Genomic DNA, 21,098 nt, shown 5'->3' with positions numbered 1-21,098 from the left:
AAAGGAGGGGAGTGCTCTACAAGAGTTGGGTTCCCTAAAAGCAAACCCTGAGAGAAGGACTCTTGTCCAAGTAATTTATTGAGGTTGTGCTCTGAGGAGAAAGGGAGTGAGGGGAGCAGAAAAGGGCAGGAGAAATGCCCGAATATGAGCTCAGCTGGAGAATAGCTGCAGTTTGATCATCCTGAGCTTGGGAATGGTCCCACCATAAGGCAAGGAGACTAACTCTTTGTCTCTTCATAGGGGTCATCCCTTGGCTGTGGGTGGGCTATTTCCTGGCACAGGGAACCATAACTGCCTAGTGAACACATTGTTTCAAAGGAGGGCAATTCTCTGGAGAAGGGGCAGCTGTGAGCTGTTGGTACTCAACACACAGAACTGGGGGATCGGTGCAGTGGCTGGTAGGAATAGTATGAGCATGGCAGCAACAGCATCTACTAGAATTGGATAGAGTGAAATAATGTTGATTATAGTAATCACTGTGATTTACTGAACACTCACTATGCACCAAGTGCTGTGCTAAATTTATATAATCATATATAAATACATATATACACATATAAATTTATATATAAACTACCATTTCTATTGGACTGATGAGGAAACTCAGAATACACCATATTTTATGCTTAGAATATTTCCATTCTGTGTTTGCATTCCTATGAATAAAATAAGGATATTGAACATCCAACTGGCCTGAATTCCAAGCATCCATTCAATTCAAGAATTCCACCAATGCTTTGGAGCACCACAACTAGTCTAGGCCCAGTGAACTGATAGTCTTGGACCCTATCCTCTGATAGTCTTGGACCCTATCTGCAAAGGGTAGGACTAAGCCTCAGGCCCAGTTCCAATAACCATGTGACTCAAATAAAAAACATTGTTTGTACACCCCTTATGTACATTCTGCTCCATCAGGCCTTGGTTAAGAAAGAATCTAGACTATAGGCCTCCTTAAAGATCCTTTTGAATTCATCATGTAAAACATACTACTGGATTTGAAAAAAATCAGTTTTCAAGATTTTGTATAAACCAAGCACTGTAGACCCTTTCCTTATGCATGGAAAGATTGAACGTTGATTTCTGAATCCCCTTCCAGCTCTCAGACCCTAGAATTCCTCCTTTTGATCATCTATCCGGCTCATGACTACATCCTTTGTAGGGGACTGTGATGCTCAGTTTGATGTGTCTACTTGGTTAGGTTATAGCCCAGTTATTCAATCAAACACCAATGTGCATCATGCTAAGTAAAGTAAGTCAAATGGAATCAAGAACCATGATTCACTCTTATGTGACATAAAACAAAAAACAACAAATAAAACAGACAACAGAAAGGTGGTTCCCAGAGGAGAGGTGGGGGGGGCCTGAGGGGTGGAGAGGAAAGAAGGTAAAAGGAGTGATAGAGGAGATTAGACTTTGTATGGTGTGGTCACAATGGAGTATACAGATGTTATATTACAAAGTTGTATTATACCTGAAACTTACATAATGTTTTTAGTCAATGTTACCTTCAATAAATTTAATTAAAATAAAAAACCAAAAAAATAAACCACTAATCTAGATGTTGCTGTGGAGGTATTTTGTAGAAGTAATTAATATTTACTTAAATAGATTTTTAAGTAAAGATTATCTTTGATAATCAGGGTGGGCTTCCTTCAATCATTTGGAAAGGCCTTAAAGCAAAACTGAGGTTTCCCTGAGGAGGAAGAAATTCCACCTGTGGGCTGCAGCCTCTGCCTGAGAATTGTTAGCCTTTCAGATTTCAGACACTCCAGCTGCCCTCATAATCACTTAAGCCATGTGCTTAAAGAACCAATAAAGCCAGGGCACAAACACGTGAGAAAAGTCCATCTTCTATTCAATTAATTTGTACAGGATTCTACAACCAGAAAATCTAAAATTTTTATATACATGTAAGTTCTGTGTTTTACACTATGGTTTTTATTTTGATCTGCATGTAGGTGGGAAGGAGCATCTCTTTTCACGTTAGGGCCTGTAAAGGTATTCATCCAGGTCTGTATGTTCCCTAGTAGAATGTAGGTTCTGTTAACGTAAAAAATCATTGAAACCTGTATAGAATTTTTGTGAGTTTATTTGAACCAAACTGTCGACATATGCCGGGAAGCAGAACCTCAACAAATTGAGATAATGCTCTGGAGAATGGCAGGTTACATCTGTATTTATACATTGCAATCAAAGGAAAGGGACATAGTCAGGTTACATGAAATCCACTGGTGATAGACTAGAGAGGTGGGAGAAAGCAAAGCAGGGAAACCCCTGGGATTGGATAAAAAGTAAAATGATAGACACATCAGGAACAATTAACATGATAATGAAGGAATTTGTGGTATCTGTCCTGGTGTCCAGCACATTAGGTTGTGCCCCAAGGGGTCCAGAAAAAGGGAAGTTACAAGTTACCCAGACATTTCAAAGGATATGTTATTATAGATGCAAAAAGACAGATAGGCTCAGTTAAGGTAAAGGTTGACCTTGTCAGTGAAGATACCAGCCTAGGATATAACGACCCACTATAACTGCTTTTAGTTAAAGTTTAATTTCAGACCATCCTTTGTGGTTACTTTAGGTCTCTGAGTTTGCAAGACCGCCGTGCAGGCCTCCCCTGAGCTTGTCAGGTTAGCATGTGGCCCCTTTCCTCCACAGTTCCATGAGGTCAGAGGCCAAGTCTTGGTTTCTTTGTGACCCTGTAGTACCTTATGGTGCATAACAGAACAGTATATATACAGGGGGTACTGAATAGATCTATTTCTTTTTCTTTTGTTTTATTCTTCAGAATATGTTACCTTTGGGAAAGGGGAAACAGGCGCAGGAAAATGTAGATTTGTTTGTTTGTTGTTTGTTTGTTTGTTTTAGGCAAATTGATCTACCATCTCTAAGAGCAGCTGCTTCCTCAGTATGGTTGGAGATTTATGATCTGGAAAACATCCCAGAGACTAGCCCTTCTCTTGTTTGTGCCCACTGGTAGGTAGCCAGGGGCCCAGGTAACTGATGTGCATCAGACTCTGCAAGTATTTTAAGACAGGTTAGCTTTCACAACAGTACACAGGAAGGCTGTGCCACACCAGAAACAAGCATAGTTGGTAGTGGGAGGAATTTAAAGGGATTCTTGCTGAGTCTCAGAGCCTAGACTCTTTCTTGGACATAACCTGAAATAGTGGTTTACATATATACATATATACATATTTACATATATACATAAAAAATATGTACAATGAACAGAGGAAAAAAAAATCCCCTCAAGACATACAGAAAGACTAAAGCCACTGAACTCTGCCAGGAATCAAAGAACACGAGATTCCTTTTGCTGGATATGAGGAAATTCCAAGTTTCAAAAACCATCCTGTCTTTACCAATCCCAGGCAACAAACAGCTCCTGGAGTGTTCTTTATGGCATCTGGGGTTTATTTACAATTTAACACTGGAGTCAGAAAGAATTTTTTCCTTTATTGAATGCTAACCTTATGATGGATATGAAAATCTGTGGCCAAATACTTGAAAACACCTTTCTATATTGCACAGTGGGCTGATGGCTTACTTGAAGTCAAATGTTAGAGGGGTAAATTTCCAGTCTATGCTGCCAGACTTGCAACTATCTGTGGCAGCACTTACTAGACAGGTCACTGCTAATGTTAATTAAAAAGTTAAGCTTCTGAAGGCCAACGGGGAAGACCCAGATAATAAAGAATTAGGAAACCCTGGCCAAACTATCCCAAGATGATGACTCTGAAAACGTAATTTTGGTATCTCTGCTGCATCCTTTTAACATCATGGCACTTCTTGGGATCCAGCAAAAATGTGAAGCCACAATGCCCTTGTGCCTTTTAACATACCACAGTGCCAGTCGAGCTAGTATTTCTGTTGCTTGGGAAGTTACATTCATGAGTAATAGGACAAATCTCCTGATAAAGGCCAGGCCAAAGAGCCGACGAGCAGACTGTTGCAGAGCACTGACTGAGCAGAGAGGCTTTTGACGAAAAAGGAAAAGTCTTGCACACTGAACTGTAATACCGTGGACGGTGCAGGGTAACCGGAGATGGAGCCACCTCTGTGGAAGAGTGTCTACGAGGCTGCAGACGGGCCCAGGAGTGGCACCACCGGCTTCTCCTTGAAACACAATTGCAGCTGTATTCTGCATCACTGGAAACTGTAATGTAACATTAAATCTGTTGGTCTATGAAAAAAACAATGTATATGTAGACAGTAAGTGCCGAATAAATCTATGATCATATGTTGGCTGACTGGCTCTTGACCCCTGGGTTATTAACACCCTGATAGAGAAAGCAGGAGAGGTCTGGGTCCAGAGCAGAGCTCTTTAGAGGCTGCCTAGGAAGCACTTTCATTTATCACTTTTCATAGAAATGATTTGAAGACAACCGTGACAATTATCCCAGAGGCAGGTGTTTGCATTTATGAAGTCTGAGGATTTTGGACTCATCAAAGTTACTCCAAGCAAATGGGCAATACTCTGGAGAAGGACAGATGTCCACCATTAGCCAAAGATTGGCCAAGTTCAACACCAAGTGCAGTGGTTCTCAACTTTGGCTGCACATTAGAATCACCTGGGAATCTTTTCAAAATCCTGGTTTTCTGGGTTCCACCCCCCGGAAATTCTGTTTCTTTGTTACTAGTGTTGTGGCCCCACCCCATAACAAAGAAACAGAATTTCTGGAGGATGAGGCCCAGAAATCAGGATTTTAAAAAGATTCCCAGGTGATGCTAATGTGCAGCCAAGGTTGAGAACCACTGAAGTAGGGGCTGCTTATTGCAGTGAACACCTGGCCTGAACACTTTTCTCAATGGTCTGAACCTTTGCCCATTAAATAATTTGGGGCTCTTTCTTGAAACCAACCTAAAATAGTGATGCAAAGTGTAAACAACAGGTGTCCAATAAATTTGTGTTCATATCAACTGAGACTGGGTTATAAACACCCTTGAGAGAAAGTAAGGAAAGATCCAGGTCCTTGCACAAATAGCTCCAATGTCAGGTGAGAATTTAAAATTTGAAAAGAGAAATTATCCTATATAATTAAAGGCTAATATGCAAATTGTCCCCTCAGGAGTTCGACCGGGAGTTCAATCACTTGCTATGACATGTGCTGACCACCAGGGGGCGGCGTGGAACATGGCAGGTGACTAGTGGCAGCAGGGTGCTGAGGGAGTGAGAAAAGGAGGAAGTGGGGAGGTGGGGAACCTGATCGGCCCTGATCGCCGGCCAGGCCTAGGGACCCTACCAGTGCATGAATTTTGTGCACTGGGCCTCTAGTTTAGATCATAAAGGAGGGACTTTAGGTTGAGTCCAACCTGTGATGTATAACTTCTATTAACCTGACTATGCACACTGGGGTCTCTCATCCCAGCCAAGCTTAAAAAAAAAAAGTATTATGTAGCCTGACATTGCAGGAACAGGGGCTGGATTTCGGGGCCCAAGAAAAATGTTGAGGAAGGCTCCTGGTATAAGCAGATTAAGAGAATAAAATTATAAAACAGCTGGTATAGTGGTACCCAAACGGCACTGAAAAGAGGAAAGGAAGAAACATGAGGATGGAGAGGGTGAAATAGTCTCCATCTCCCATCTGTCTTGGAAGCTTCTCTTCTAGCCGCACTAATTCTGCCACGTTCCCCTTGACTCTCTGCTTCCCTCCTTCCATCCATTCTCCTCCCATGTTGGCCAGAGTGAATCTCTGCATGCCTCTTCCCATTTAAAGCCTTTGATGTGAAAGCCCACATCCGTCACAGGACACTCAGAACCTTCTAGGCTCTCTCTGGCCTCATCCCCTCACTATGCCTTCCTCTATATATTTTTTGGTCACACAGAACTGTTTCATAGTCTTTTCACAACTTCTTGATCTTCCAGCTTTCAGGCCTGAGATGCCCTCAGCGAACCTTTCAGAAGCTCACCAACATTTCCAGGCCCAATTCAAGTCTGGGTCCCATCACCTCAGATTGATCCCACCAATCTTCCCTCATGCTTTCCTAACACTTTCTACTCTATTTAAAAAGTATAGTCATACCTCAGTTCTCACCAGAGTGTGAGCTCCTCAAGCACAGGCAGTGGCTTGTTCTTTTTTAAAACTCTCAGTGCATCATTTGATATTTGTCACTTAATAGGTCCTTAAAGTTGAACAAATGAACCAATTAATTAGTTAAGCAACTGAGATCTCTAAGCCCTATCTTCAACTCACACATAGGTATTTCTCTCAAGCATTCTCCATTTCACTGCTGCTCTGAAAACCAATGCTCATTGGTTAGTATGTTTGAAGCTTACCACTGCCTCATATTTCCATGTATTCTATGTATTCCCAGTGCTTTCAATGCACAATCTGTACATATTGCAAGAAATAAGCTTTTCAAAGACTGTATAGCACCCAGCACCAAGCAATAATATGGAATGTCTAATAAATACTATCAATAATTTGTGATATTTTTCTGCTATTCAATTCTATGCTTTGATGAAAGAGATAATGACACTAATAAACAAAATAGAAACAGAATTACAGATACAGAGAACCGACTGACAGCTGTCAGAGGGAGAGGGAGAGAGGGGCTAGATGGAAAATATGAAGGGATTAAGTAAAACAAACAAACAAACAAAATCTCATAGACATAGACAACAGTATGGTGACTACCAGAGGGAAAGGGGAATGGGGTGAGATAGAAGAGAGTAAAGGGGGGATAAATGGTGACGGAAGATTTGACTTGGGTGGTGAACACACAATACAATTACAGATGACGTATAATAGAATTGTACACCTGAAACCTATATAATTTTATTAATAATGTTACCCCCAATAAGTTCAATAAAAATAAAAAAATAAAGATACTGACACATAGCTTTGAAGGCTGGTTCTGAATTCTAGGGATAGTCATTGTTAGAAGTGTGAGAACTTGGACCCACTCACTGTTGTCCTGCAATTATTCGCCGTCCACTCAAGGACCCCATCTCAGTGCCGTGTTTTGAGGGGAGGGTCTGATTAGTGACCTCTGGAAAGTACAGCCCTTGAGCCAAAAGAGAAGCAAGAAACAGTCTGTAACATTCCCTTCCAGCCTCCAAAGACCCTTTTTAGTAGGGGCTGGGGGTGAGGGGTTCTCTACTCTTTAGAATACATAGACTCATGTGCAACTGAGGAAGAATTCGGCGTAAATCAATGTTCAGAACAAAAAAACAACAAATGAGAGTGTTTGTCACTGTTGTAACTCCATAAGCAAGATTATCTAAGCAATTGGAGGATAATTATTGTCTGCAATCAGAAGGGAGAATTGTCAGGACAAGGCCAGCAGCAGTGACATGGTGGATAATTTATTAGATATTGAGTGGCTGTTTTTCTCTCTCCAGGCCTTTGTGAGAGAAATATCCAAAGGCCACTGGTACATGCCAAAGGAGCCGCAGGATGGCAGGGGCCCAGGACGTACAAACATAATTGTCTTTTATCTGCCCCCATTCGGCTTTATCGACTCTTGTAGCTCCCAAGGCAGAAGTGTTCATGATGTTCCAGCGCTGAGTGTTCCTGCTGGCCTTGCTGGTGGCCTGAGAGCCTGAGGCTCTGCAGAGCCTTCCTGCGTTTCCTCCTCCCCCAGGCCTCCGAGCTGGTGCTGGCTGCACTTCTGATAAGCCCTGACCGGGCTTCTCACTAAATTCTTTAGGACTATAGCCTTGCCTCCTTTGTTCCAGACTGATTTCTTCCGGGCTCTGTGCCTGTGGGAGACTTGCAAGGCTAATGATAAACAAGCACTCATGGTAAATAGAAATTTTGTTTCTGTTATGCTCAGTCTGCTCAAAGAACAGGGAGATTTTGCCAGGAGGTAGCTCACAGTAGAGGAATACAGACTAGAAACCACATAAGCACAGTCGGTGCTTAGAAGATCAGAGATCCTTTCCTTCTACCATTAGGTAGGAGACCCTAAAGAGACATGGAGAGACTCACACAGTCCCCAGTGACCAAGCAACAGTTTATACGATGTATTTCAGGTTCCCGGGAAGATTTAATAAGTGAAAACCACTGTTGCTGATTGTTTGTTAAACAGAAGACACGCTAAAACCTATGGTGACCAGCAAAGCTGGCGTTTATCAGAGGCATTTAAGCATCTCTATCTTGTCTGTGGTTTTTTTCTCACCAAGGCTCCTAACTTCCCTCCTACACACATACCCTTTCCATTTGGCCCAGCCATACCCAAGTATAGCAGCTCTCTGACACAATGGGCTGTTTCATACCTTTGTTGTCCTATGTTCTGTCTTTCAAGGTCTGGTCTGCCTGGTGAGACCTCAGCAATCTCAGAACCCACATACCTAGAGACCTCTCCAGAATGTTCTGGGCAGAGTCAGCCACCTCCATCACTGTGTCCTGCCTGTGTCTTCCTTGCACAAGCACTCTGGTGAGTATGTATGATCACAGGTCAACTAGGGACTATGCATGTGGAAAGCTCACCCATCCTTGCATTCTTGGGCTCAGGACAAAAGCCATAAAGTATTTCAACACCCAAGTGCCCATCAGTAGATGAGTAGATAAAAAAGCTGTGGTACATTTACACAGTGAAATACTATGCAGCTATAAAAAAATCAGAAAATATTACCCTGTGAGACAACATGGAAATTATTATGCTAAGCAAAATAAGCCAGTCAGAGAAAGACAAATGCCACATATAAGTGATTATATGTGGAATCTAATGAACAAAATAAAATGATGAATAAAATAGAACCAGAGGCATGGAAACATGGAACAGACTGACCAATGTCAGAGGGAAGGGGGGAGGGGGCAGGAAGAGATTAACCAAAGAACTTGTATGCATTATGCATAACCCATGGACACAGACAATAGGGTGGTGAAGGTCTGGGGAGGCAGTAACCACGTAGATGGGGGGAAATGGGGGAAAAAAGAGGGGATATCTGTAATACTCTCAACAATAAAGATTAAAAATTAAATAAATAAAAAGTAATCAATGTTGAATATTCAGGTATCTTCTTATTAAAATATTCTTCTCTATATTGCTCTACATTTACTCAGTCAGTAATTCAATTTCAGATGTTTATTAAGCACCTACTATGTGCCAGGCAATATACTCAACCCAAGTGTCATGGTCTCTTTCTTAAGAATACTTTAAGCCAGGGTCTTAAAATTAACTCTGGGGGGTTGTACTAACACTGTGTGTTCAACACTTAGGGTGAGTAGGAGAGAAATACCATCTTATATTTACACAAGTGATGTACTTATTTTACAAAGCATTTTAAAATCCTTTGGTTAAGACCTCACTGTTGAGTAAGTAGGGTCACGCCCATTCCCATTCCAGGGGACTATGGGAGGCAATCTAGTTCTAAAACTGAGGTGTGTTTTCTCTGAAGCAAGCGCTTGCGTTCACCAGCCCCCGTGCTCCCTTTGAAACAGTGATGGGTGACAGATGGCATCGGTGCCACTCAAAGGACGCAGGGGGCACCCAGCCATCTCTCTGCATTACTATCGCTTTGTGGACTCATTTCCCTCCTTTTCCTTCTTTCCCTCCCCCACTTGTTACTTTCCCCTTCCTTTCCTCTTTCCCTCTTTCTGATGACTTTATCACCCATAGATACATACCTTAAGCATTGCTTAGCTGGTAAAACTTAGCACTAAAAACCGTTACTCCCTTTGCTCCTAGGCTGGAACAAACCAAACTCCAGAATGTGACATGGGGGAGGGGAGGACAGGACTGGCCCAGACTGTGTTCCTTGGGTATTGACAACTCTATTCTACATCAGAGCCCAGGAGGTCAACCAGCAGCTGAGCCTGGGTCATAAACAAGGTTTAAGCAGAAGCACTTCAAAGATACAATCAGCTGTGTGCAGGTCGGACGAGGGTCTGGAAATGGAGTCTGGGCTTTCGGCGGAGGGTTTCACACTATTGCAAAGCCAGGAAACAGGAGCAGAAAGGCAATGCTTGCTTTCCACCCAACACACGCAGAAAAGCCCCCTTATCCCAGCATCCGTTTCCCCAAACCCTGCCTCGGAGGCAGTGATTCTTGACTGGCCCAGATTTATTGGAGCAGAAAAGAAAAAGAAGCAGCAGATCCTAAATGTCAAGGTGAGGAGGAGTGTGTCCTGCCCAGAAAGGGAACCAAGAATGTTCTCTGGGTTATAGCACGTGACTGGGATTCTCAGGGACCAGGAGCCAGTGCAAGTGGGAGGTGTCAGGAATGCAAAGTCGGCTGTAGACTCAGCACAATAAAAATGTCAAGAACGAGGCAGGGAATAACGTGAGGATAAGAGCGCCTTCTGTTTTGTGGGAGGCAGGTTATGAAATGCTACAAGCGCACGTTTGCTTTCATGTGTCTGCTCAGTTGCAAGTCCAGCCTGCTGTCTGCTGGAACTCAGGAGCACTGATGGGAGAGTGGCATCTGGGAACCTGTTCCCACCCCGGGGAGCTCTGCCTCTTCCTTCCCAGGCCCCAGACATTCTCCTGCAGCTGCAATAAGAGGAAGGTAGGGAGCGGCCGACCCAGGCCTGCCCAGTGACTGAGCGTTCACGGTGCTGCTTGCCGGGCCTGAAAGGTAGTGAGGAGTGGATGAGGCTGTACCTTCTCAGAATCCATGTGGTTGGCAAAACAGAAGACAGAACACCAAGAAAACACCAGGCTTACTTCAACTAGGCATCGTTTGTAAAGACACCTAGCTCAGCCCTGCTGAGCTACACAGCCTTGCCTCGCCATACAAGCAAGTAGAAACAGCACTACAGCCTCCCAGGCCCCAGCCTCTCCAACGCAAACCCATGCCAGGGTCCCACTCCCGCCAGCTGGGAGGACTAGGACTCGCCTTCACTGTTTCACATCAGCCCAGCTGAAGTGCAGCGTGGTGTCATGGAAGAAACTGGAGCCAATGTCAGGAACTTGAGCTTTCTCATCTCTAGTCCACCAGTAATTTACTTAGTTGACTGTAAGGACATTAACTAAACTTTCAGGATCTAGTTTCCCCATTGGGAAAATCAGAGGAATACATGCCCTATTGACCTCCAAGAGAGTGGTGGGTCTCTTAGGAGTGATTCAAAGGTAAGAGATGCTCGTTGCTCAGCCTGGGCCTATGGGTCGGGGTCTTTCTGGCTGACCTCTCAAGGCCTTTCTTGCCCTCACTCCCAAGTGCAGCACTCTGTCCTGGGAGGGCAGAGTATAATCTGGTCTGGAGGAACCTCAGCAGTTGTCCAGGAAGAACAAGTCTAGGACCAGGTCCCTCCCAGGGGGCACACAGACGGACCTCTGAGGACAAGCGAGCAGGGCCGCTTGCTGCCTGTGTGGTGCCCGGCCCCTCCTGTGTCTTCATTTAGAAAATTCCTAAATCTCTATACAAAGTGGCGGATGGAGCAATGCAACCCCCCTCAAAACATGAATAGGGGCCAGTGAGAATGCCTCTGTGATGTCAACAGAGAAGCAACTGTCAGTTGGACCCAGCCCTACAGCTAAACTGCAGAGCGGGCATGGGTCACCCAGGGAGGCTGCCCGAAAGGGTGAACTCGATGCCCTAGGGTTGGAAACATTAATAATCCTGGAAAAGAATGCAGGGTTTATTGCACAATCGGATACTGTTGATAATATAATGCTCGAGTCTGTAAAAATGGTAATACCCATTGTATTATTCACTGTGGCCCAGCCAGGTCCTTGGGGAGTGATGGTGCGGGAAGGGGATGCCGAGCCCTTAGCCCAGGCTCCGAGAGAAAAGCTCTATCATCATCCAGTTAAAAACAATGAAAGCAAACCGACGCTGTGACAAACGTTGGTGGTGGGGGAGAGACTGGAAAGAGACTAAACAGTTCCCAGAATAAATTCCCGTGTAAATCCGGAGAATGCTAGTGGAGAGAAGCCACCGCTCATTCTTTCTTTTAAGCCAGATAATACCCTCCTGCCGGAACAGAGTTGTTCTTGGCACTGGGACCCACACGTGAGGAGGGAATCAATCAAAACCCCATGCCTGAGGAAGGATCCATCAGAGAGCTGAAGGCGGGGACACGTGGGAAACAACAAAGAAAGCACGTTGGTGGCAGGAACAAAGATTAACTGTCCCACAGGAGCTGGTCCAGCTTCGCAGGCCCTCGGATGTGTGGCTACAGACATGCCTAGGCCCTTCACCTCCGCACTAAGGGCTCAGAGGCAGGTGCCTGCCCAGCCATGGTGGCCCCAGGCCAGGCTTCTGGAAGCTGAGCCCCCAGCTCCTGCTGACTTGTGCACCAATTCTGGAAGGACGTTCCATGAACACATCAGTGAGGATTCATCTTGTGACTCAAAGGATCCACACAGAAAGTAGTGAAACCAGGCAGGGAGAGCCTTCTCTTCCCTTATCTTCAATTACACCGGAACTGCCTCTGGGGGGCTTTGGCAAGTTGGACAAATGTCAGAAGAATTTGGAAGAATGTCTTTGCTGGCAGGGGGAAGTCCATGATGAGCCATGAGCATGCCACCATAGTTCCTTGTGCTAAAACTCTAGATGGCAGGCAGAAACGCCTTTCCACTCTTTTCACATCTAATCTCCTAGTGCTGATGTGCAGAGTCCTCAAGTCAGTAGCATTTGAGCAAAGATGAAATTCTCTCCTGTGACAAAAACAAATCCATCACAAACAGCATACACCCCAGCTAAAGGCATCACGTTGTCTAAACCAATCACCAGGCAGCGGCAGCCCGACTTGAAATCCTTGACTCATGGAACACTCATCTCCACTAATACCCGCTGCTTATGCAAGCGCCTTTCTCCGGCTGACTCGAGGCAGTTTATAAGCCGCTGGCTCAGTCCTCATCATACAGCACTTGCTGTGGAAAGAGGAAGGCTACACATAATTGTCTGCATGTGATATGAGGAAAGTGAGGCTCAAACAAGCCCTAAGACAAAATGTGTAGATACTTATGAGTCACACACTGTCCATGGTAGAGCCAAAATGAGCTATTCTGAATTTTAAGCAGACTATTTTCCAAAATGCAAACTCACTGAATTTTATGTTTAATAACCAATTTTCCTCCCTTCATTCCATCTCTGACTTTTGCTCCATCACTCTTGCCATTTCATTGGTCCTTTTGTTGACTTTAGAGGCCTCTCAACCTTCCTCTAGTCCAGTGATGGCGAACCTTTTGAGCTCGGAGTGTAAGCATTTTGAAAAACCCTAACTTAACTCTGGTGCTGTGTCACATATAGAAATTTTTTGATATTTGCAACCATAGTAAAACAAAGACTTATATTTTTGATATTTATTTTATATATTTAAATGCCATTTAACAAAGAAAAATCAACCAAAAAAATGAGTTCGCGTGTCACCTCTGACACGCGTGTCATAGGTTTGCCATCACTGCTCTAGTCTGTACCCACTCCCAGTTCTGACAGTCACTTTATTCTTGACATTTGATCTATTATTGGCTATTACACAATCCTGATATCTCTCCCATTTTGAGCCTCTACTTCACCTTCCCCTTACCTGACCACAATCCATGCACCTTGATGCCCAGGGGTAGGACTGGCAATAGGGTGAAGATAGGGGCTGTGGTAAAGCTCAAAGATGGAGTATAAAATGGCCATTTTACTCATCATTTATTTTTTAAAAGCTGAACATTTACTAGTATTGGCTGAATTTTTTTCAGGCCAAATCAAAATATCCTCATGACAAAATAGCTGCACTAAAGTGACTCTATTAAAATAGCTGCATCCAATGAACTGAGAATCTAGATGTCACCTGCTTCTGGCACCTGACTTTGGTCCTTTATCACTTGACCTTGCCTTCTGTTCTGCTGTATTCTGGTATGTGGTTAATCAGAAGAGGAGCTAGCCACCAAGGCCACTTTTCATCTTGTTCCAAGTGAGGACTATGTAGGTGTTTCAGATGAAACTGGTGCAGAAGCTGAGAAGGATGCTCATGGCACGGCCATGTGTTTCCACCACCCTGTGAGACACCGGACTGGCATCAGTCCTCTCCCCAACCTCCTTCCTGCCCCCATCCACCCACGAACTCTTGTTGGGTCAGAAATGCAAATCTTTGGTTGTGCCAGACAGCCAGATGATGCTGGAAAAAAAGAAAGCAAAAGCAAAAGCAGATTTCTAAATTAAGCACATCTCATTTATAAAAATAAATAGCCACAGCCTAGCAACGTGCTCAGCTTCCCTCTGTGATGTAACCTCTGCGGCTGGAGCCGGGAATGACACAGCCTTTAGAGAGCCCCACGCCCTGGGCCCTCCCCATGTGTAGTACTCATCTGGAGGGTGCTGACAGTGCGCTTTGAGGGCCCAGCTCCTCATTCCAGGCCAAACCAGGGCCAGTCTCCAAAGAAGAAGAAAGGAACCAGAGCTTCCCAAACTTAATGAGGCCCCTAAACACCTACAGGCTCATGGCAGTAAGTAACACACCTGAAGCAAAAGCAGATGAAGTTCTTTGGGATGCTCTATTGAAACAGAATCCCCTCTTTGAGACCATGTCTTCTATGTTTACTACCGAATGCCCAGTACCCAGCTTAGCACATGGCAGACACTGGACACTCAGTAACTAGGTAACAGAACACTGGACTGAGATATGAATGAATGAATGAATGAATGAATGAATAGATAGATAGATAGAGGTTGTCATCCCATCACCACTGCTTCCCAAACTCTATTCCTTAAATGGAGTAAACTCCAAGATCTAAAGAGAAGTGTAATCTCCTGATTATGACATTCACCACAAAGGCAATGTGTCCCCGGACTTGACGTTTACATTTTAAGTGTTAACTGGGGTAAGCACCTGGGAGGTTACTACAAAGTGTGGGCCTGTGTAACCCAGGTGCAGGTGATGTGGCCAGCATACCCGGGAGTAGCAGACGACATGGGATGTGCATTTGGAAACAGTTGTCAGTGCTCCTGAACTTCTCTTATTCTTTAGGCAGCTTCAGCTCCAAGGGTGAGGTGTTGCTAAGCCAAGAAGCTACAGGACAAAATAGTACATGAGCTTCTGGTCTTAGTCTTGTCAGGAAATAAAACATGGCATCCACAATGCCTCTGGAGCTAAACAGGTCACACACATCAGAAATGGATCACAGTCCGGAAGACTTAATCCCACCTCCAACCCTCCCACATTGAGCATGATTAAGTCAGTCCAGAGTGATCCCAACACAACCCTCAGAGTACTGAAAATGAAATAATCCTCTGAACCCCATGAGGATCCCGGTGAGGTTGCAGGGGCAATCTTGACTCCTGGGAGCATTTGCTTCTGAGAGGTCCCACATATTCCCAGCAACCAGAGTGGTGGAAGACAGCATGACAAAGTCGTAAATCACCTCTCAGAGCAGAGGCCCTGGGTTTAAAAGATCAGAGAAATTGGCCCACAATTCAGAAATCTGTCTTCAAACATCCTTGTCTGACCTGGCCAGAAACAGTAAAACCTCATCCATGTCAGGGAGAAAAAAGCTCCTAATTACATTCAGATGTACCAGAATACATTAAGGGTCTATAATCCTATATAATAAAGAGGTAATATGCTAATTGACCATCACACCCTTACAAGATGGCAGCTCTTAGTCCCCTCAGCCCCGCCGGGGGGGTGGGGAGAGAGGGGGCGGCAGGCGTGCAGCCAGGCCTGCCCCCAGGGGTGCCCGGTCACACCGAACACCTGCCACTGAAGTCCCCCAGTCCCCTCAGCCCCGCCGGCAGTGAATTTTCACACGACCATTATCTTTTTAAGAAATCCTTACCCAAGGATATGATTATTTCTTTTAGATCATCTGTTCTCGGGGAGCAGGCCTAAGCCAGCAGGTGGGCATCCCCCAAGGGTCCCAGACTGTGAGAGGGTGCAGGCAGGGCTGAGGGACCCCCAGTGTGCATGAATTTTCATGCACCGGGCCTCTTGTACTTTATAATGGACAAAAAAATCTAAAGAGAGTCAAAAGATACAATAGCCCTGGCCGGTGTTGCTCGGTGATTAGAGCATCAGCTTGCGGACTGAAGGGTCTCAGGTTCAATTCCCAGTCAAGGGCACATACCTGGGTTGCAGTCTCAGCTTGATCCCTGGCCTGGGTCGGGACCTGTTTCTCTCCCTGTCACTCTCTCTCTAAAAATCAATGGAAAAAAATATCCTCAGGTGAGGATTAACAAAACAAAAAAAAAGTGATATAATAGTCTCCAGCTTTACATAACAGCACATAACAGAGAATCCTGAGTCCTCGCAGACTCCTAGATCATCTCAGTCCCACAGCCTCCCAGACAAAGCTTTGTCACTGGAACATTTAGGAAGAGGGACTCCACCAGTGATCTGACTGGAAGTGGAACTTCAAGGACACCGCCCCAGGAGAGGGTAGTGCACAAAGTGCTCAGTGACCCTCAAGTCTCCTTGGTGTTTCTAAGAAAAGCCCTCTCCAGAGCAGACTGGCCATGGCATTCACAACCACAGGCCTCTGCTCCAGCCGGGTGAGGGGACAGTGTGTTTCATGGTTCCTAATGCTCCATGCCCAGGGCTCCCACTTCTGAAACGGCTGCTCAGTGATAAGACTCCACTGACCCCCATTCTCTTTTAGAGGGTACAAAGATTCACGAGAACCAGGTCCAAGACCTGGCTCTGTGATCTTAATCACTGGGAAACCCAGTTCCCTCATCTATAAAATGGAAACAATAGAAGCTCTGCTGTCTGCCTCCCAAGATTGTGTGAGGAGAAAATGAAACACTATTATGTTCAAATGCTTCTCAACCGCAAGTCATTGTTCGATATGAGACTACTGTCTAAATTGTAAAGATTTACAATGAGAAGTTTGCTTCTGCTATGGGGAGTGAGACTTCTTTGAACACTCTCAGAGTGCTGCCTGGTTCCCAGCCTTCTAGTGCTTGGCCATCCTGGTCATAATCCTAAATTTGCAGGGATCCCTGGCCTGTTCCCTTGGCTTCACATACCAAAGACTTCTAACATGTTTGTATGTTTGTGTGTTTGTAACTGTGCAGGAAATAGGCCTCTGTGGCCCATCTCCAGTAGAGTTAACTTTTAATGGAAATGGTTACTGAGTTTCCCCAGGACAAATAGAATGTAGGGAGGAGGGAAGAGGATTTAAGAACAAAGAACTGTAGATATGGGCCAGCAGCACAGTGGAAACCCCCGAGCTCCTGCCTCAACTAGACAGTGGGAGGTGAAGACAACTAGAAAAGACCTCAGTCCAATTTTTTTTAAATGGCCCAATAGGAGACAATAAGACAATGTATGAGGAAACAGGTAACCCCATAGTACTCAGCCAATGAGGAACTGGAGGAGGGACTAGACAAATAGGCTGTGATCGCTGCCCCAGGTGTGCCTGTACAATCGGACACCCACTCTCATACTACAAGTCTCATTTTCTCCATACTTCTGTCTCTGAGTCTATTATTTGAATTCAGACTGGTGAGTATTTCTCACAACTGCTTCTCTCTCCTTATAATCCCTCAGAAAGTTCTAGAATTCTAAAACACATGAGAGACTTTAGGGGCTCACATAGTTCATCCACCCCTCATTTTGTAGGTGGAGGTCCAGGGTCATGGGAAGGTTAAGAGCCTGTCCAAGATCATGCCAACTTTCACTTGTCCTCTTTCTGGCTCCTCTCACAGCCGACAGTGGGTCTTTGAGGGTCATCTCCATACTTCTGTCTCTGAGTCTATTATTTGAATTCAGACTGGTGAGCATTTCTCACAACTGCTTCTCTCTCCTTATAATCCCTCAGAAAGTTCTAGAATTTTAAAACACATGAGAGACTTTAGGGGCTCGCATAGTTCATCCACCCCTCATTTTGTAGGTGGAGGCCCAGGGTCATGGGAAGGTTAAGAGCCTGTCCAAGATCATGCCAACTTTCACTTGTCCTCTTTCTGGCTCCTCTCACAGCCGACAGTGGGTCTTTGAGGGTCAAAGTTCACATGCCCCCCACTTTTGAATGAGTAACTACTACTCAAGCTAAGTGTGGTACATAGGATGTGGGGGGCAGGGAGCAGGAGCAGAGCAGCCGGTTGAGGGCAAGTAGTTATGAAGGAATGGCAGCTACAGGGACAGGTGTCTCTAGAGATCTCAATGATACTTCATCTTAGTAGAGTACATCTTTTGAATTTGCCTTTTATTTCTGAGAAATAAGTACACAGTTGGTCCTTGAACAACATAGGTTTGACTGTGTGGGTACACTTATACATTAATTTTGCAGCAAATATATACATTACTTTAAATGTATTTTCTTTATGATTTTCTTAACATTATCTTTTCTCTAGCTTACTTTATTGTAAAAATACAGTATATAATACATATAACATACAAAATATGTGTTAATCAACTTTATATTATCAGGAAGGTTTCCAATCACAGCAGCTATTAGTAAAGTATTTAAAAATAAAAAGTTATATGTGGGTTTTTTTTACTGCATGGGGGATAAGTGCTTCCAACCTCCACATTGTTCAAGGGTCAACTGAATGATCACTCCACTCTTGTAGTTATTTGTATTCATTTGCACTCTCCAAGAAATGACAGATTACATCCATACAAAGCACAGATGCCCCTCACATCACCTGGTGTCAGGTTGTTTTAGAAGAAAGTTATGAGGGGACTAGAGCTCAACAGGTGAAAATTCCTCTATCATTTGCTCACTTTCCTCTCAGCAGATGTTCTGATATCTATCCAGTAAAAACTTGAAGTTATTTTGTGTGTAACCCTCCCCCAACTTCTCTAAACCTACTTATCCATTTGAAGAAGTTTTTATTGTCCGTGACAACAGCTCTACCTGTTAGCAAGGCCCAGGGGAATCAACCATCCTGATTAGCCCAGGACTGAGGGAAGTCAGGAAGAGAACTGGAATGAATGAGTGAATGAATGAATGAATGAAATGTAATTATTTGTTTTTAATGAAAATATCTATAAATAAGGGAGAGGGGGGAGAAGTAGGAGGAGGATATTTTACCATCCAGATGAACAAAAGAACAGACAAATTAAATTAAAAGATCTATCTAAAGATGTAGATCCCATTCCAGCAGATGTTCTGATATCTATCCAGTAAAAACTTGAAATTATTTTGTGTGTAACCCTCCCCCAACTTCTCCAAACCTACTTATCCATTTGAAGAATTTTTTATTGTCCGTGACAACAGCTCTACCTGTTAGCAAGGCCCAGGGGAATCAACCATCCTGATTAGCCCAGGACTGAGGGAAGTCAGGAAGAGAACTGGAATGAATGAGTGAATGAATGAATGAATGAAATGTAATTATTTGTTTTTAATGAAAATATCTATAAATAAGGGAGAGGGGGAGAAGTAGGAGGAGGATATTTTACCATCCAGATGAACAAAAGAACAGACAAATTAAATTAAAAGATCTATCTAAAGATGTAGATCCCATTCATCAAAAAGAAAAAGCATGATGGTAAGTTAGGGCAATCTACACTAATAAAAGAGAAACATGGTAATTAGCGTACGACAGCTACCCTTCCCATTGGCTAATCAGCATATCCTTATGCAAATTAACTGTCAGCCAAGATGGCGGCCGGCAGCCATGCACTGAAGCGAACAGGGAGGCTTGCTTGCTCCAGTGATGGCGGACTCCAACGTTCCCCGCCTGACTTGCCGGCCTCTCAGCTGCAACTCTAAGCAACTATGTAACAAATATAGAAGCTAAACAAAACCCTAGAAACCTGCTTTATTCAGCCGGGCTTCAGCCAGCCGGACCGCAACATTGTATCAATGTTTTCAGCAGCGAGGCCTCAGAGCTAAAGCTGGCCCAGAATAGAAAAAAAACGCCTGCTCCCCGCAATGGCTGGTTCCGCCCCTGCCCAGGCCTAACGCCTCTGGCCAAGGCGTTAGGTCTGTGTAGGGGACCCCCAGCTCCCCACAATTGCAGGCTCCACCCCTGCCCAGGCCTAACGTCTTTGGCCAAGGCTTTAGGCCTGGGCAAGGGATCCCTAGCTCCCCGGACTGCCGGCTCCGTTCCTGCCCAGCTCCCATTGCTGGCTCCCCCTCTGCTTCCCGCTGTCACTGGCCAGGGCAGCAAAGGCGCCTGGTTCTCTGATCACAGCTGGGGGGCAGTTCATCATATTCATGAACTTAACCTCTCAAAATCTTGGTTTCTCATCTTTAAAGACATTATTTTTGTGTGTTAAAAAATGCTTAAAACAGTGGCTAGCACCTAATAATCATCCATCAAATGTCAATACTTTTCTCTCCCACCCCCTTATGTGTGTGGGTAGCGTTTCTATTTTTCTTACCTTCCTGGCCCCAGAAGTGTAACTGCTAATCTAGATCGTTCAATAAATGGAGTTTGGCAACCGTGGTGCTTCAAGTTACTAGGTAATAAGTAACTTGTCTACATCCTTTCCTGGGTTGATTTTGCATATTGCCCTGATTAGCCAATGGGAAGGGTAGCGGTCGTACGCTAATTACCATGTTTCTCTTTTATTAGATAGGATAAGAAACAGATGACAGTAGTGCTTTCCAACTGTTTTAACTTCATGGCACACATTTTAAAAAATATAAGGGTGAGCAAAAGTAGGTTTACAACTGTAAGTACACAAAACAGTTTATTCTTGTATTATTATTATTATCATTAACCTACTTTTGCCCACCTCTCTATATAATATCTGCAACATAGGATCAAACTGAAGGGAGAAGAGACTTATGCCCAGAAGTGGTCGACTAAGGGACATCTGGACCACAAGAACACCTCAGTCCCCTGAGGGCTGAGAGGTCACTGGTACCCCACTGACCTCTTTGAACTATAGGATTATGGAACTCTGGCATAAAAAACATACACAGATCTAGCTTCTACTCCACTGCAATTCTGAAATCCACACTCTCCCTAGGTTTCTGATGAAACTAGCAAAACCTAGGCAGTCCAACTCCCTCTGATGAGCCAATATTTCAAAGCTTCCTCTAAGGGTGTTTCCTGCAATGGGACTGGTGTGGGTTTCTGTTTACATCCCCACTTTCTGGGCCCAGGTTTACTCCTTATGTACACAGAGTGGCAGGTTGAGCAATGACCTAATGACTTTGGGCAAGTAATCCTAGATCACATTCAGCCTGCATTCAATTGCTAATCTAAAATGAGTTTTACAAAAGCAGTAATATATATCCCAAAATTTTAAATTTCAGAAATTTAATAAATTCAGATAAAGTGGCTTTCTTGAAAAATGGGAAGATCTGAAAACTCAG

The 21,098-nt window shown here is 44.3% G+C and overlaps 1 protein-coding gene across 1 annotated transcript in view; it reads right to left on the bottom strand.

The window, feature by feature from the left end:
- Positions 1 to 13,667: 13,667 nt before the first annotated feature.
- Positions 13,668 to 21,098, bottom strand: part of SMIM2 (small integral membrane protein 2) — a 10,073-nt gene continuing 2,642 nt past the window's right edge. The window contains 2 exon segments of the mRNA XM_014537236.1: positions 13,668 to 13,772; positions 13,774 to 13,930. Of these exon segments, the coding sequence (XP_014392722.1) occupies positions 13,668 to 13,772; positions 13,774 to 13,930 (262 nt within the window).

Source organism: Myotis brandtii, unplaced genomic scaffold (assembly GCF_000412655.1).
Source record: "Myotis brandtii unplaced genomic scaffold, ASM41265v1 scaffold174, whole genome shotgun sequence".
Taxonomy (NCBI): domain Eukaryota; kingdom Metazoa; phylum Chordata; class Mammalia; order Chiroptera; family Vespertilionidae; genus Myotis; species Myotis brandtii.
The sequence above is the reverse complement of the archived record's forward strand: the minus strand, read 5'-3'. Positions and strand labels throughout refer to the sequence as shown.